At 42.1% G+C, this 13,135-nt stretch overlaps 1 protein-coding gene across 4 annotated transcripts in view; it reads left to right on the top strand.

Moving 5' to 3' along the window:
* The window catches only part of Ptpra (protein tyrosine phosphatase receptor type A), a 102,960-nt gene that overhangs the window by 58,543 nt on the left and 31,282 nt on the right, over positions 1 to 13,135 (top strand). For all 4 annotated transcript variants that reach the window (XM_048459586.3, XM_048459583.3, XM_048459584.3 and 1 more), the window contains 3 exons: positions 5,719 to 5,803; positions 6,977 to 7,050; positions 7,388 to 7,524. In XM_048459586.3, the coding sequence (XP_048315543.1) occupies positions 5,719 to 5,803; positions 6,977 to 7,050; positions 7,388 to 7,524 (296 nt within the window). The remainder of the gene's footprint in view (positions 1 to 5,718; positions 5,804 to 6,976; positions 7,051 to 7,387; positions 7,525 to 13,135) is intronic.

Raw genomic sequence — 13,135 nt, 5'->3', positions numbered from 1 at the left:
TTGATGATACTAGAGGCCTTGTGGTGGTCTCTTTAACAGGAACGTTTTTGCTTTACTAAAATTTTAAAGCCCCTTCTGAGTAGTAGAATTAATGGTGTGTGCCTTCACTGCTGGGCTCCCTACGTGTTTTTAAAACATAATCTGTAAAATAAGCCCAGTTCCCAACACAGCTCCTAAAAGTGAGTTCTTGCTTGTCTGAAATTATGATAGATACTTGCTCATCTTACATAGATTCAACAAGTCAAGGCTGGATCTTTTATGTGTCCTTAACATTTATGGTCTTTGCACTGAGGCAAATACCCCCATTTAGAGGTGAACCCTTATGCTCAACTTCTCAACTCGAGCCTTCTGAATCTCTGGATATGTGGAGACATTGTACTCCACTAGGTCTAGAGTACTTGGGAGAGAGTATTCAGGGACATAGGCTTATACTTGAGAAGTGACATCTTGACTTTGTATTTTGTTTTTGTTTTTGTTTTTTTTTTTTTTAAACACTTGCAACTTTCTATGAGAAACTTTCTGTAAAGCACTGTTCTCCCAGCTAAGTTTGGGGAGGGGAGGCTCAACAGCTTAGCCTGTGAGTACTCTGGACTGACAAGCCAGGTCAGGATGGTCTTCACCCTTTCCTCTCTATCCCAACTGGCACAGCTTAAGCCATTTCTAGCCCTAGACGAGTGAAACTAGTATTTAATTTTCAACTGGAAGATTTTTGGCTCTGACTGGTCTCTTTAGTAGTGGAGTCCTCTCTTTTGTCTTGAAATCCCTCAGAGTTCTAGCCTACGAATACTGCCCTTTGCTCCCCTCAGATATGTTCTTGTTTCATTAGTAGTTTTATATTTCTTCTATCTTTTTATTTGTTTGGGGGAAAGAAAAAGATAAGCTTGTGGTCTAGAAATGTAGTGTAGTCGGTTTTTATTTGGTTCGCCAGCTCATAAATAATGAGAGACTTATTAATTATGAAAGCTCGACCTATACCTTAGGCTTGTTCTTAACTAGCTCTTATAACTTAAACTAACCCATTTCTATTAATCTACATCCTGCCATGTGGTTCGTGACTGTTAACTCTCCTCCTGCATGTCCTTCTTCTTCTGTGTCTGGCTAGCAATTCTGCCTCTCTTCTCTCCAGAGTTCTCTCTCTGCCCAAAAGTTTCACCTAGTTATTGACTGTTCAGCTTTTTATTACACTAATCATAGCAATACATCTTCACACAGTGAACAAATATCCTACAACAGGGGCTGGAGAGATGGCTCAGAGGTTAAGAGCACTGCTCTTCCAGAGGTCAATTCCCAGCAACCACATGATGGCTCACACCCATCTATAATAAGATCTGATGCCCTCTTCTGGCCTGCAGGCATACATGCAGGCAGCACATTGTATACATAATAACTCTTTTTTTAAAAAAGTATCCTACAACAATGTAGCTCATCTGATAGAGTGATGCTTAGTAATCTGGTTTGATCCATAGCACCATATAAACCTAGTACAGGGTAGTGACTGTAATTCCAGTGCGGGAGGGAGACGGATCTGGAGGCAGGAGGATCAGAAGTTCATAATGACGTGCATAGTGAGTTTGAAGCTGGCCTGGGCTATGAGACCCTGACTCATGAACAACAACAACAAAAATAAGCTTCTAGGCACATACATTCTCTGTTTTGATTTGGTTTTGTTGAGACAAGGTTTCCGTTTCGCCCAGGCTGGCTTCAAATTAATGACAATCCTCTTGCCTCAGCTTCCCAAGTGCTGAAATTATAGACGTGAGCAATTATGCCTGGCTCTTACTCACTGTCTTGAGCCAGATTTCTCTGGTTACCTCCTTATAGTACATCATATACTTCCCTTTATGGTTGGAATTTAGCAAACACATGTTTTCCAAGTAGAACCCTCTGTGTGTATGTATGTATTTTGAAACAGGATCTCATGTAGCCCAGAGTAGCCTTTCATTATATATCTGAGGCTGGCCTTGACTCTTGATCTTTGTGCCCCCTTCCGAAGTGCTGGGATTACAGATTACCATCACACCCAGCTTCACTGATTCCTTTTATTCGTTCTCTTACCTGACTCCTGTGTTTGAGATCCTCTGTGTTTTACATTACACAAAGAAATAAAACTAATATGCTTGCCCTAGTGATTTATGGCATAAAAGATGAATGCTCATTACCTATCATCAAGGAAGTAAATAACTACAAAGTATGAGAGGGAAATAATGTGTCTCTATGAGAAAATACAGATAGGGCATGGTGCACACACCTCTGGCCTCAGCTACTCGGGAGGCTGAGGCGGGCAGATTACTTGAGTTCAGGAGTTCTAGACTGTAGTGCACTGTATCAGTTGGGTGTGCATCCATGTAGTGACTTTTCTCCTAGGAGAAAAGCTGTTGAAGAACTTATTTCAGAAATGATAAATTTAGTACTAGGATGCCAGAGTAGACCTTCTGGGGAAAGTAATATTTGCAAATCAGGACTTGATGAGTAGGTGAACTAGGCAAAGAATGGAGGGAGGCCACATGAATCAGAAAAGTAATTGTTCAAAAGCATAAGAATGAATGCCTTCAGCTTAAGGATGCCAGTGGTTAAAGGTTAGTGATGAAGAGGAAGAGTGGCAGGAGGCAGTGCAGGTAGGAGCTACTTACAAGTTGTTGTAGACCAGGACAAGGTTAGGCTTCATTCTAACAGCTGTGGCAGTCAAAGAAGAGACAGTAGAGACCGGGCCTACACTGTTTGTAACCACAGAGAGTGGAAAAGAGGCAGACGTGTTTGATGTGCTGGTTTGTTGGGAAACAATAATCTAAATGTTACACAAAGAAGCACAAAGTAAAAGTAAGCCAGCAGGAAAGTTTATTTTTGCAAAAAGAGTGTGCCTTGACCTTAACAAGCACACTCTCGGGCAAGACGTACATTTAGTTTTTATTCTAACACAAGCAGTGACTGTGTCTCGTCCTCCTGGTGGGAGCTCAAGCGTACAATCTGACATGACTGGCTAATCTATAAGAAGAGGAAGGGTGTGATAGTCAAGTCTCAGAAATGTCTAGTGATTGCACACAGACATGTAATGAGATGGAAAAGTTTTGTGGAATGTTAACCCTTTCAGGGCCAGCTGTTTTTGTCGGAAGAAAAAAATGTTTCTCAGGGGTTCTAGCCCTAAAAGAAACTGCTTGCAGCTGAGTCAGTTAGAGAAGGTATGATGAAGAAGTCAAGGGGATTTCTACATTTCTTCCTTGAGCAGCAGGAGGATTAGAATGCTAGCTGCTGAATGGTAAAAGCATCTGTAATGCAGAAAATTGATGTTGCTTATGAAGGCTGTGAAATTGAAAGTGGAGGTGGCCAGTAGGTAGTTGAGAACCAAGCAATGCAAATATGGGAATTTCTGTCATTATTTGAAATTACAGGTGTCTGATCAGATAGTAGATTGAAAATAAGAGAGTGTCCCAGGATACAACCCTGAGAAGTGTCTGCAGTCACAGAGCACTACTGTTGTAAAAGGAACAACCTGGCAAAGGAGACAAGTGAAACAGCCAGGGGACTTCGTCAGAGGGCGAAAATGCTTCAAGGAGGAGGGAGCGATCATCCAGTGTGAATGGTCGTTTTAAGATGGGAATCACATACAGCAATGTTTGAAATTTACCATCAATAGAAAAATATGGTAGACATTTCCTATCCCTCTAGGCTGGGATGGTGGTGCTTGCCTCCAATCCCAGACCTTGGGAGATAGAATGAGGATTATGACCTCTTGGCTACTTCCAGTCACACACACACCTCCCCACCCCACCCCACCCCAAAAAACCCTCCACATTTCTCTCCAACTACTGTTCCTTTTATTTGCATATATACCCTGATGTAAAAGTCCTCATAAAATGAGAGGGTGTACGTCTCTCTCTATCCTCCTTTCATTCCATTTAGGCTTTCTTACCCAAACTCAAAAGAAACCACCCCAAAAACTCACCAGTAGCTGTCATCTGGTCAAGCCAGTTTCATTTCTGTTTTCGTCTTACCCTGTTTGAATTCATTTCTCCTTCATTGGAGACTGCTTTTGGTTTTCTGCTGAGATGACTTCCTACCTAGTGGCTGCTACTATTCCTAAGACAGTTTAGCAGAACTTTTAAACAAAGGAAAATTTAATTATATTCTTTCTGTTTTAGTCTTTCTGAATTAAAGCCACACTTGCGGCCATGGCCTATGAGTTTTCTCCTGACTATCTCTCCAGTTACAGCTTGTATCACACTGGCCTTTGTGCTGCTTCTTGAGCCTGCCAAACTCCTTACCAGCTGGTGAATCAGATGAAAATACGACTATTTCTGTTAGATTTGGTAATTGTTCTTTGTTGGTCCTTGCTTAGCAGCTTCAGTGGAGCACTAAGTAGGAGTCAATATAAATGTGTCAGGAGAACCTGAGGGAAGGAAACGGGGAAAAGCACTGGTGTGAGAAGGTAGCTGAGACAGGATAAGTGAGGTCAAGAAGATAAAGTGTTTGAGATGACAGCAGTAGACATAGTCCAGAGACCACCTGGCAGGATTGACCTTCGCATAAAAGGGGCATACCCTCACAAAATGCAGAGAAACTCAGGTGGGTTGTGTGGTTTGTAATATGGAGTAAAAGTGGAGTCCTGACCTGGTCTGCTGCATGAGAAATGTGGCTAGGTACTGAGCTTGGGCCTGTGGAATGGAGAGGGAAGGCTTGACACTCCACTCTAGCCAGACTCTGTTGTGGTTGGCATCTGGGCAAAGGGCAACTGAGGAAAAAAGATACAGAAAGTGGTAGAAGGGGATAGGAAGTACATGGCAGCTTTTGATGCATGGTGCGTGTGGATCTAGCAGCATCTCCTTATTTAATCATACTCCCTGTGCCAGGAAATCACTAGGGTTTATAATAGAACAATCTTTTTTCTTCCTTCTCCTGTTTTTTTTCTCTAGGCAGAACTCATTGAGACTGGGAAGTAGTGTGATGTCGGTCCTACATTCCTGACCTGCCAGTATTTGTATCTCCGAATCTTTGAGTGCTTTTTGTATGCTAAGTTTTGTTTTAGTTCAGATGATATAGCAATAAAAGAGTCTCTGGCTTAAAAGACAAATTTAAGGGGGCTGGAGAGATGGCTCAGAGGTTCGGAGCGCTGCCTGCTCTTCCAGAGGTCCTGAGTTCAATTCCCAGCAACCACATGGTGGCTCACAACCATCTGTAATGAGATCTGGTGCCCTCTTCTGGTCTGGTGGCATACATGCAGACAGAACACTATACATAATAAATAAATATAAATAAATAAATCTTTTTAAAAAAAAAAAAAAAAGACAAATTTAATCCCAGTACAGCTATCCCAGTGCAGGAAGTCATACAATAAATAAATACATAGTATATCAAAGACAGATAGGACCCTACCTCATCCCCCTACCCAATGGCCCTAATGTGGCAGAGGGTATTCTTTTCTCATACACTCTAGCACATGTACTTGCTCCTGGCTCTTTTGTGTGCATTTCTGTACACAGCCCTTATGTTTCTCATTTTGTTCTCTTGGTCGGTCTCTCTCTCTCTCTCTCTCTCTCTCTCTGTGTGTGTGTGTGTGTGTGTGTGTGTGTGTGTGTGTGTGTGTGTTTCACATCCTACCATCTGCAGAAATCTTTAATGGGTGGTGTACCCCCATCCCCGCATCGGTGTGTCTTCCTGAGCTTCCAGCTTGAGCCCTTCATTACATGACACAATTAATTACCTTTTCTTTCTTCTTGGTTTCAGATGAGACACCAATTATTGCGGTGATGGTGGCCCTGTCCTCTCTGCTAGTAATCGTTTTTATTATCATAGTTCTGTACATGTTAAGGTAAGTCTGTTAATGTTACTTCATTTGCTTAGAATATCCTGATAACCCCTGTGTCTCAGTAAACCCACACAATCCAGAAGACAGTAGGCTGAGGACAATGCGTAGGGTAAGGGACAGTGACTCGTGCTAGTGCTTATATTAAAGTACTACTTAGAAATGGTTTCTAAACTGCAGTCTTCCTTAAGACCTAGGCTCTCTCCCTTTGCTTTATCTGTCCAGACCAAGTCTCCTAATTCTAGCTGAGTCGAAAGCCTAGACTAGAGCCGTGGTTTAGAGATGGAGACTTGGGTACTATCTTATCAGTGACAGGTGTTTGAAGATCTTCAGCTCTGCCCTTTGAAACAACCTCTTAAAAGGCCCCTAGTAAGATTATATGCACAGAAAAAAACTTACTTTGTTTCTAGCTGAGGCTTTGTCCCCAAACCTCTCTAGGACCTCTGGTCTTTCTTTGTCTAGTAGGCAGATCTTAGGGGTTAAAATATTCCTCTGCCTGACTTTTCAGAAGCTTCTAGATAATGAACAGAAGCTAGGAGGGAAACCTAAGAGAAAAAAGAATGTGGTTCATTTGTGCTCTTCCTCATGAAGCTACTGCCCTGATGATCTGGGATTAACTCTGCTTTATCTTGAACCCAGCCTGCTCTGTGTTCCCTTTGTTCTGCAGGAATTAAGAGAGGGGCCTGTGTAGCCGGCTCCAATAAATCTGTGTTCACTCATTCTGGAGCTCTGGGTTTCTCCCCATGACTCCTAGGCTGTGCTGAAAAAACACCAGGATTTTTGTTTCATAAAGATTTTACTATCCCATCCTCTCCCATCCATTCTACATGCTCTTACACACACACACACACACACACACACACTATATTATACTTGTCTGTATTCCACCTGTTATGGCTGAGCACTCAAATGTGTGATGGAGCTGAAGCTACTCAGAGGAACCAGGCGGGTCAGAATATAGTGTTGTCTTTACTAGACTTTAGGATGCTGAGTGTAAGGAAGACCATCCCAAGGTGCTTGGTCATCACAAGAAGCTGGCTCAGACATACCACTTGTGTCTCTTTTTTTAAAAAGTTTGATTTGACAGCGAGATTTAGAAAGGTGTAGTGAATAATGGGAATACAAAGACAGTGATTTATCTCTTTGCCTAGTTTTTCATGACAGATATTTTCTCATTAGGTTTAAGAAATACAAGCAAGCTGGGAGCCATTCCAATTCTTTCCGCCTGTCAAATGGGCGTACAGAGGATGTGGGTAAGGCACGGGGAACATCTGAAGAAGGAAAGTAAGAAATGAACATTTCTCCCCATCCTTTTTTATTTATTTTATTTGTGTAAATATATACACACATGCCATTGTGTGCTTGTGGAGATCAGAGACCAACTTGCAAGAGCTGGTTCTCTCCTTCCATCATGTGGATTCTGGACATCCAATTGAGTCCTTCAGACTTGCTGACAAACACCTTTTACCAATGGAGACATATCCCTGTCTCTTTCCTCCATCTTTTCAAAAGAATGAGACCATTAGTCTCCACAAAAGGAACTGCATCTATCACCAGGGCACCTAATTTACCTTCCCTTTTATACTGCAGAGCCCCAAAGTGTACCACTTCTGGCCAGGTCTCCAAGCACCAACAGGAAGTACCCACCACTGCCTGTGGACAAGCTGGAAGAGGAGATTAACCGAAGAATGGCTGATGACAATAAGCTCTTCAGAGAGGAATTCAACGTGAGTCCTTTGTTGTTAACAAAGAGGAAGGGAGACCTAAGGTCTGGTCTTTTGAGTCATGAGATATAAAATAGATTTTTAATGGATAATGGGTGAGAAATGTCTTCTACCAGGTTCATCTTGCTCCTTTCCTGTATAATTATGGAAAGTTTTTAAAAGAAAGAAATTGCTTCACCTCCCTCATCTACCCATCCGTTCATTACTAATTAGTTCACTCATTGTCATGTCTAGTAACTCATTTGCTTAATACTTACAAGCTTCTTATAGGTACCAAGTAATATTCTAGGTGCCATGGATATAATACGGAGCAAAAAAATCCCCAATCCCAGTTTCAAAGAAATCTCCGCCCTCTCAGGAAACTCTATTTATAAGAATAAAACTTATCTATAAAGCCAAACAATTCTAGCCGTAGTCTATAGCAGGGATCTATAGCAGGTAGTAGGAGTGGATTGATGTAAAAAGTAGTGGCTACAGCAGAATGCCAAGCATTAAGATTTGTGTTTTCATGTCTCTCAGGGAAGCAGAATGAGCATCAACCAGCAGCTGGTGATCCTGGATCAGAAGTTTCCTTCCTGAGTGTGCAGCTCAGTGATAGCTTACCTAGCATGTCCAGGCCCTAGGTTCATTTTTTGGTACTATGGAAAAGTCATGTATTCCCAACCACTTGGGAGGCTGAGGCAGGAAGGCCACAGGTTGAAGGCCAGCCTGGACACCTTAGTAAGCTGCTGTCTCAGTGGAGTCTGTAGCTAGTATTTAAGCACAATTTACTTGAAGAAGGAAGGAGAGTGGAGAAAGTAAAGTGAGGTGATAGAAACAGCAGGAGTAAGCATCTGAGTAAGAGGAGGCATATTCAGAAGATTTTTAAAGGGCTGCATGGCAAAAGAGCACTGCTGTCTAGCTACTTCCTTCTAACTGAACTGTTCCTTCATGAGGAGAGGAGAAAAGATCATTAAGACTCAGGAAGCCCAACCGCCTGTGCTCCTCTCGAGAGCTCCAAAGAGGCACCTGAGTGCTCTCTTGTGCTGGGGTGAGCTCTTCAGTGTTTCAGCTGCATTCAAGTCATCCATATTACTACCCAGTAAACTTATTGGTTCACTTTCTGTCTTTGGTACCCTATATGGCATGAGTAGACATTTATTTATGTCTTCCAAAGAAAAGTCCTATAACAGGGAGTAGTAGGGGAAAAACTGAGAAAAGTGCACACCACTCAGCTGAGTGAAGCAGAAACCTGTGAACTAACCAGATTTGTATTTTGGGGAAGAAAAAAAAGATTCTGTTTGCTATCTGGAGAACAGCCTGAGGGAGGATCCGGGAATGCAGCTAGTCTGCAACAGTTGTTACAACTAGTAGTAGCTTTAATAATTATCATGTTAGATAATTATTAAAGAGAGGGAATTGATCTAAGGACAGAGAAGAGTAGTTCCAAGACTGTTGGCTTCCCTGACCTTTTTGCTATGTGTCGTCTTATATGTAAGCTCCTCTCATAATGCCAAAATGACTACCCCAGTTCTAGGCACAATATGGAGATACTGGAAGAAGGATGACTGTTTTAAGTTTCTGGAGATGTCTTTTGCCACATGCTCCTTCTTAAAGTAGTCCTGGGTAGGGGAGAGAGTTCCTGCAGCTGCCTAAGGTCAGTGCAGATTATCTCTGATCCAAGCATATAACCCCATAGGGGACTTCAGAGTCATAGAGGAAAAGACGCTGGAGATCTGGCTCACTCTGTAGAATGTTTCCACTCAGGTCTGAGGACCTGAGTCTAGATTCCTACCTATGTGAAAAACTGTTACTTATACTCCTTTAATCCCAGAGCTAGGAAGGTAAGGACCTCCTGGAGCTCCCTGGCCGGCCTAGTTGCTGTTTCAAAATAAGAAAATTAAAAAAAAAAAAAAGATAAAGAGTGATTGAGAAAGACACCCATTATCCTCTTCTGGCTTCCACATGCACACACATGTACACACATACATCATACACAGGACAAAAAAAAAAAAGGAAAAGTGGCCATTTAGGTGGTCATATCAACCTCTTATAACTGCTCTACCACTGAAGGGCTTAGGTTCAGATTTATATCTTCAGAAAAATCCCTGGCTTCAATGTACGTAGAAAGGAGCAAAGACCTAAAGCCCACACTCATTTACCAAGTAAGAGTTAATAGAGTAATCCAGACCTCTTACTTTGTTTTAAACTGTTGGGAAAAGAGCACCATTTAACACTCATTATTGATTGAGAACATTTGGCACATCCCACCCGACAGCCTCACAGATGGGACTGTGGTAGACATTGTACTGTTCTGTAATCTGTAATACCAACTGCTTCTGGATGATGGTGTGTGCTATCCTATTGACATACTTCTTTGTAAAATTAATTCTTTTTGGAAATAATATCCCCTGAGACACCATAATAAAACATTCTGGTAAATCCTTGGAGAGAAGTCCTAAAGGCATGATAGACGAGAGAGAGAGAGAGAGAGAGAGAGAGAGAGAGAGAGAGAGAGAGAGAGAGAATAGCCATTGGCTAGCATGTTCACGAGCTCATCAGGCCAGTACTGGGATAGCAAGGGAGCATAAACATTTTTCCTTTGTTCCTGTTAGAACCTAATCTCCAGTGAGATGGTGTGATAGCATACTTAAAGTTCTCTTTATTGGAGAATTTCTCCTTCCATTCATTTAGAGCTGTCAGTGAAGTATATACTCTCCAGCTGTCTACTTCTGTCCAGGTTGGAGCAACATAACACAAGAAGTCAACTGTACACCAGAGCAGATTCTTTTTCTCTCAGTCATCTGTTGACATCAACAAGAAGTCATAAATGTCTTCTGAAGGAGAAGGACCTGTAGCATGTGGCAGGTCTTTGCTTCTATCTATGGTGGAATTCTGTAGGGTATATCCAAATTTGTAACTTATGAATCACATAACTAATTTATGACAGGAAGCTACCTTGTATCAAGTAAATAGTTTTCACTCTGATGCTCAGTCATCAGAGTGTGGTCCTGCAGAAGATCATGTACTTTCCCTTTGTGAGGTTTTTTTATCTTAGCTATTATAGTCAACCTTGCTGCGCATGTTTTAGAGTCCCGCAGAACCTGCTAGGACCAGTTTTGGCTCAGCCTAGATCAGTTCTTTTCTGATCACTCAGTAACTAGATCAGAGAAGGATAGCCAGCATTTACTGTATTTTTTCTCCACGTATTGCTCCTTTACTGGGGGAGAGGTGGTGAGGATAAGGAACAAGAGCTCGTCATTTATGTCAGAGAAGGTAGCCTGGCATGTTGACTTTCAGAAAACTTGGCTTAAGTCACAAGCCAACTGTGGGTTTTGCTTTGTTCTATTCTGCTTTTATGTTCACCACACATCTCTAAAATCCATAACTTCCTTTCTATCAGCTTGACATCATTAGTGTGATGGTCAGGTTAATGTCCATATGTGGCCATAGGTAGATCAGGGCTGTTTACCACTGTGGCCACTCTTTTCCTGAACGGGGAAAACAGCTTCAAATAATGTGTTCAGCTTTAAAAGAGCATGTACGAAGATTAATCCCATTGATACAGAGATTGCAGGTAGTGGGGGTTCTATGTTAGGAAGGAAGGTTGCTGGAAAGCCAGCCATTAAGTCTGCAGCTCCAGCTGATAACTGACTCAGTTTATCATAATCTAGTATTGATTTGATTTACTTTCTTACTGTATAGCCCAGGCTGTCCTGAAATTTCCTCTGTAGCCCAGTCTACCCAGGAACTCCAGATCTTCCTGCCTCAGCTTCCTAAGTGCTAGGATATAGGCATGCACCTTCACACCCGGCTCCCATGGACCTGGTCAAAGACCATGAGGCCTTTGGGTTAGTCGTTTGGTACTTTCTCTCTCTTTTCCTTTATTTCATCTTACACCCAAGATACAACTGTGTTTTCCAGACTGGCCTCAAACTCCTAGTTTCAGAAGGTTCTTCTATCTTGGTAGCTAGGACTACAGCAATATAGTTCTGTATACTGTGGGATATATAGTAGCCAGATGTCCTACAAGCTTTTAAATTTTCTGTAACACTTACGATCCCTGCTTATGTAGAGACTTAGCCTTTGGTAAGCCATTGCTGGAGCTTATATTAGCTTTTTCTGTAATTGTCTTTATCTAGAAGGTAGGGAATTCATGTGGATATTCTGCTGTAATAGGTATCCATTAATGTAGGCCAATTCAAGCCAGAACCTCTTCCTTTACCTGGCCTATAAATGATCCATTGTAAATAACATATCACAGTGAAATTCTGGATTCCAGAAATTAGTTATCTTAAGGCCAGAGACCAGTATATCCTAAAAGATGCATTTCTCTTTGCCAGTGTAAGTTGCCAAGGGAAATGTGATGTAAATTCTTAAGATGGAGAGGGTTACAGTATATGAATGTGGATGTGCTTAGTCAAGGTTTGTCCTAACAGCTTCCTGGCTGTGCTCTAATTGAAGGGATAAAATAACCTAAGCTTTTAATCCCAGCACTATGGAGGCAGAGGCAGGTGGATCTCTGTGCATTTGAGACTGGGCCAGCCTGATCTACAGAATGAGTTCCAGGACAGCCAAGACTACACATAGAAACCCTGTCTCGGGGGGTGGGGGGGAAGACCTAAGCTTAGGTTTCAGGTGAAAAGTGGCATTTTCTCTAACAGGCTGCTTCCTATTTCCCAGTGTTTTTTTCACCAGTGTGTGTCATACAGCAGGACTATGCTATAGATCCTATGAGGGACATGGTGAAGATGTCATTCTTTTCCTGGCTTAAAAAGTAGAAAGTTAGCACTCGTAGGCAGAGGCAGGTGGCTCTCTGAGTTCAAAGACAACCTGTTCAACAAAGTTCCAGGACAGCCTAGGTTATTACATAGAGAAACTCTGTCTTGAAAAAAACAAACAAACAAACAATAGTAGGAAATCAGAATACTGAGTCAATAAAGTGCTTGAGGTCCCAAGTTTCACACCCAGAACCAGTGTGAGAAGGCCCAGGACTTGTAATCACCATGCTTAGGAAATAGAGCCATATGGATCTGGGACTTTCTGACCAGCTAGTCTTGAAGAACATGGTAGATAACTCCTGAAGAGTAACACGACACATGAACATGTCCTTTGACCCATGCACACATATGTACCTGCACACATGTGAACAAATGTACACACATATATCAAGAAGTCAAGTAAATTGAGAGGTGGAGGATAGAAAAAAAAAAAAGACAGAGCTATCTTTCATTTGGGAAGACACTGAATAGTTGGCAAAATCAAAAAATTCATTGAAGTACCAAGCCTCAAGCAGAACAGGCCCTGCCTTGATGTTTCTGGGCCCTCCTCTGGAAGCCTCCATGTCTTCCCAGTTTTCAAAATCCTGGGAAAGCGAGTCTAGACAGTGTTGTTAGGTGTCACTGCTTGGAACAGTCATCCCACACAAGGACGGCAAGCAACAAACATGGCTTATGTCCTAGAAGACTACTGTATAATCATCAGGTGAAGGAGGCTCTTTAAGCAGAATGAAAGATTTAGAAACCAGAACAAGCTGGGCATGGTGCACACCTTTAATCCCAGCACTCAGGAGGCAGAAGTAGATAGATCTCAGAGGCCAGCCTGGGGGATATATAGGAAAATGCTTTCTAAACAA

This window comes from Myodes glareolus, chromosome 10 (genome assembly GCF_982192425.1).
Source record: "Myodes glareolus chromosome 10, mMyoGla1.1, whole genome shotgun sequence".
Lineage (NCBI taxonomy): Eukaryota > Metazoa > Chordata > Mammalia > Rodentia > Cricetidae > Myodes > Myodes glareolus.
The sequence above is the reverse complement of the archived record's forward strand: the minus strand, read 5'-3'. Positions and strand labels throughout refer to the sequence as shown.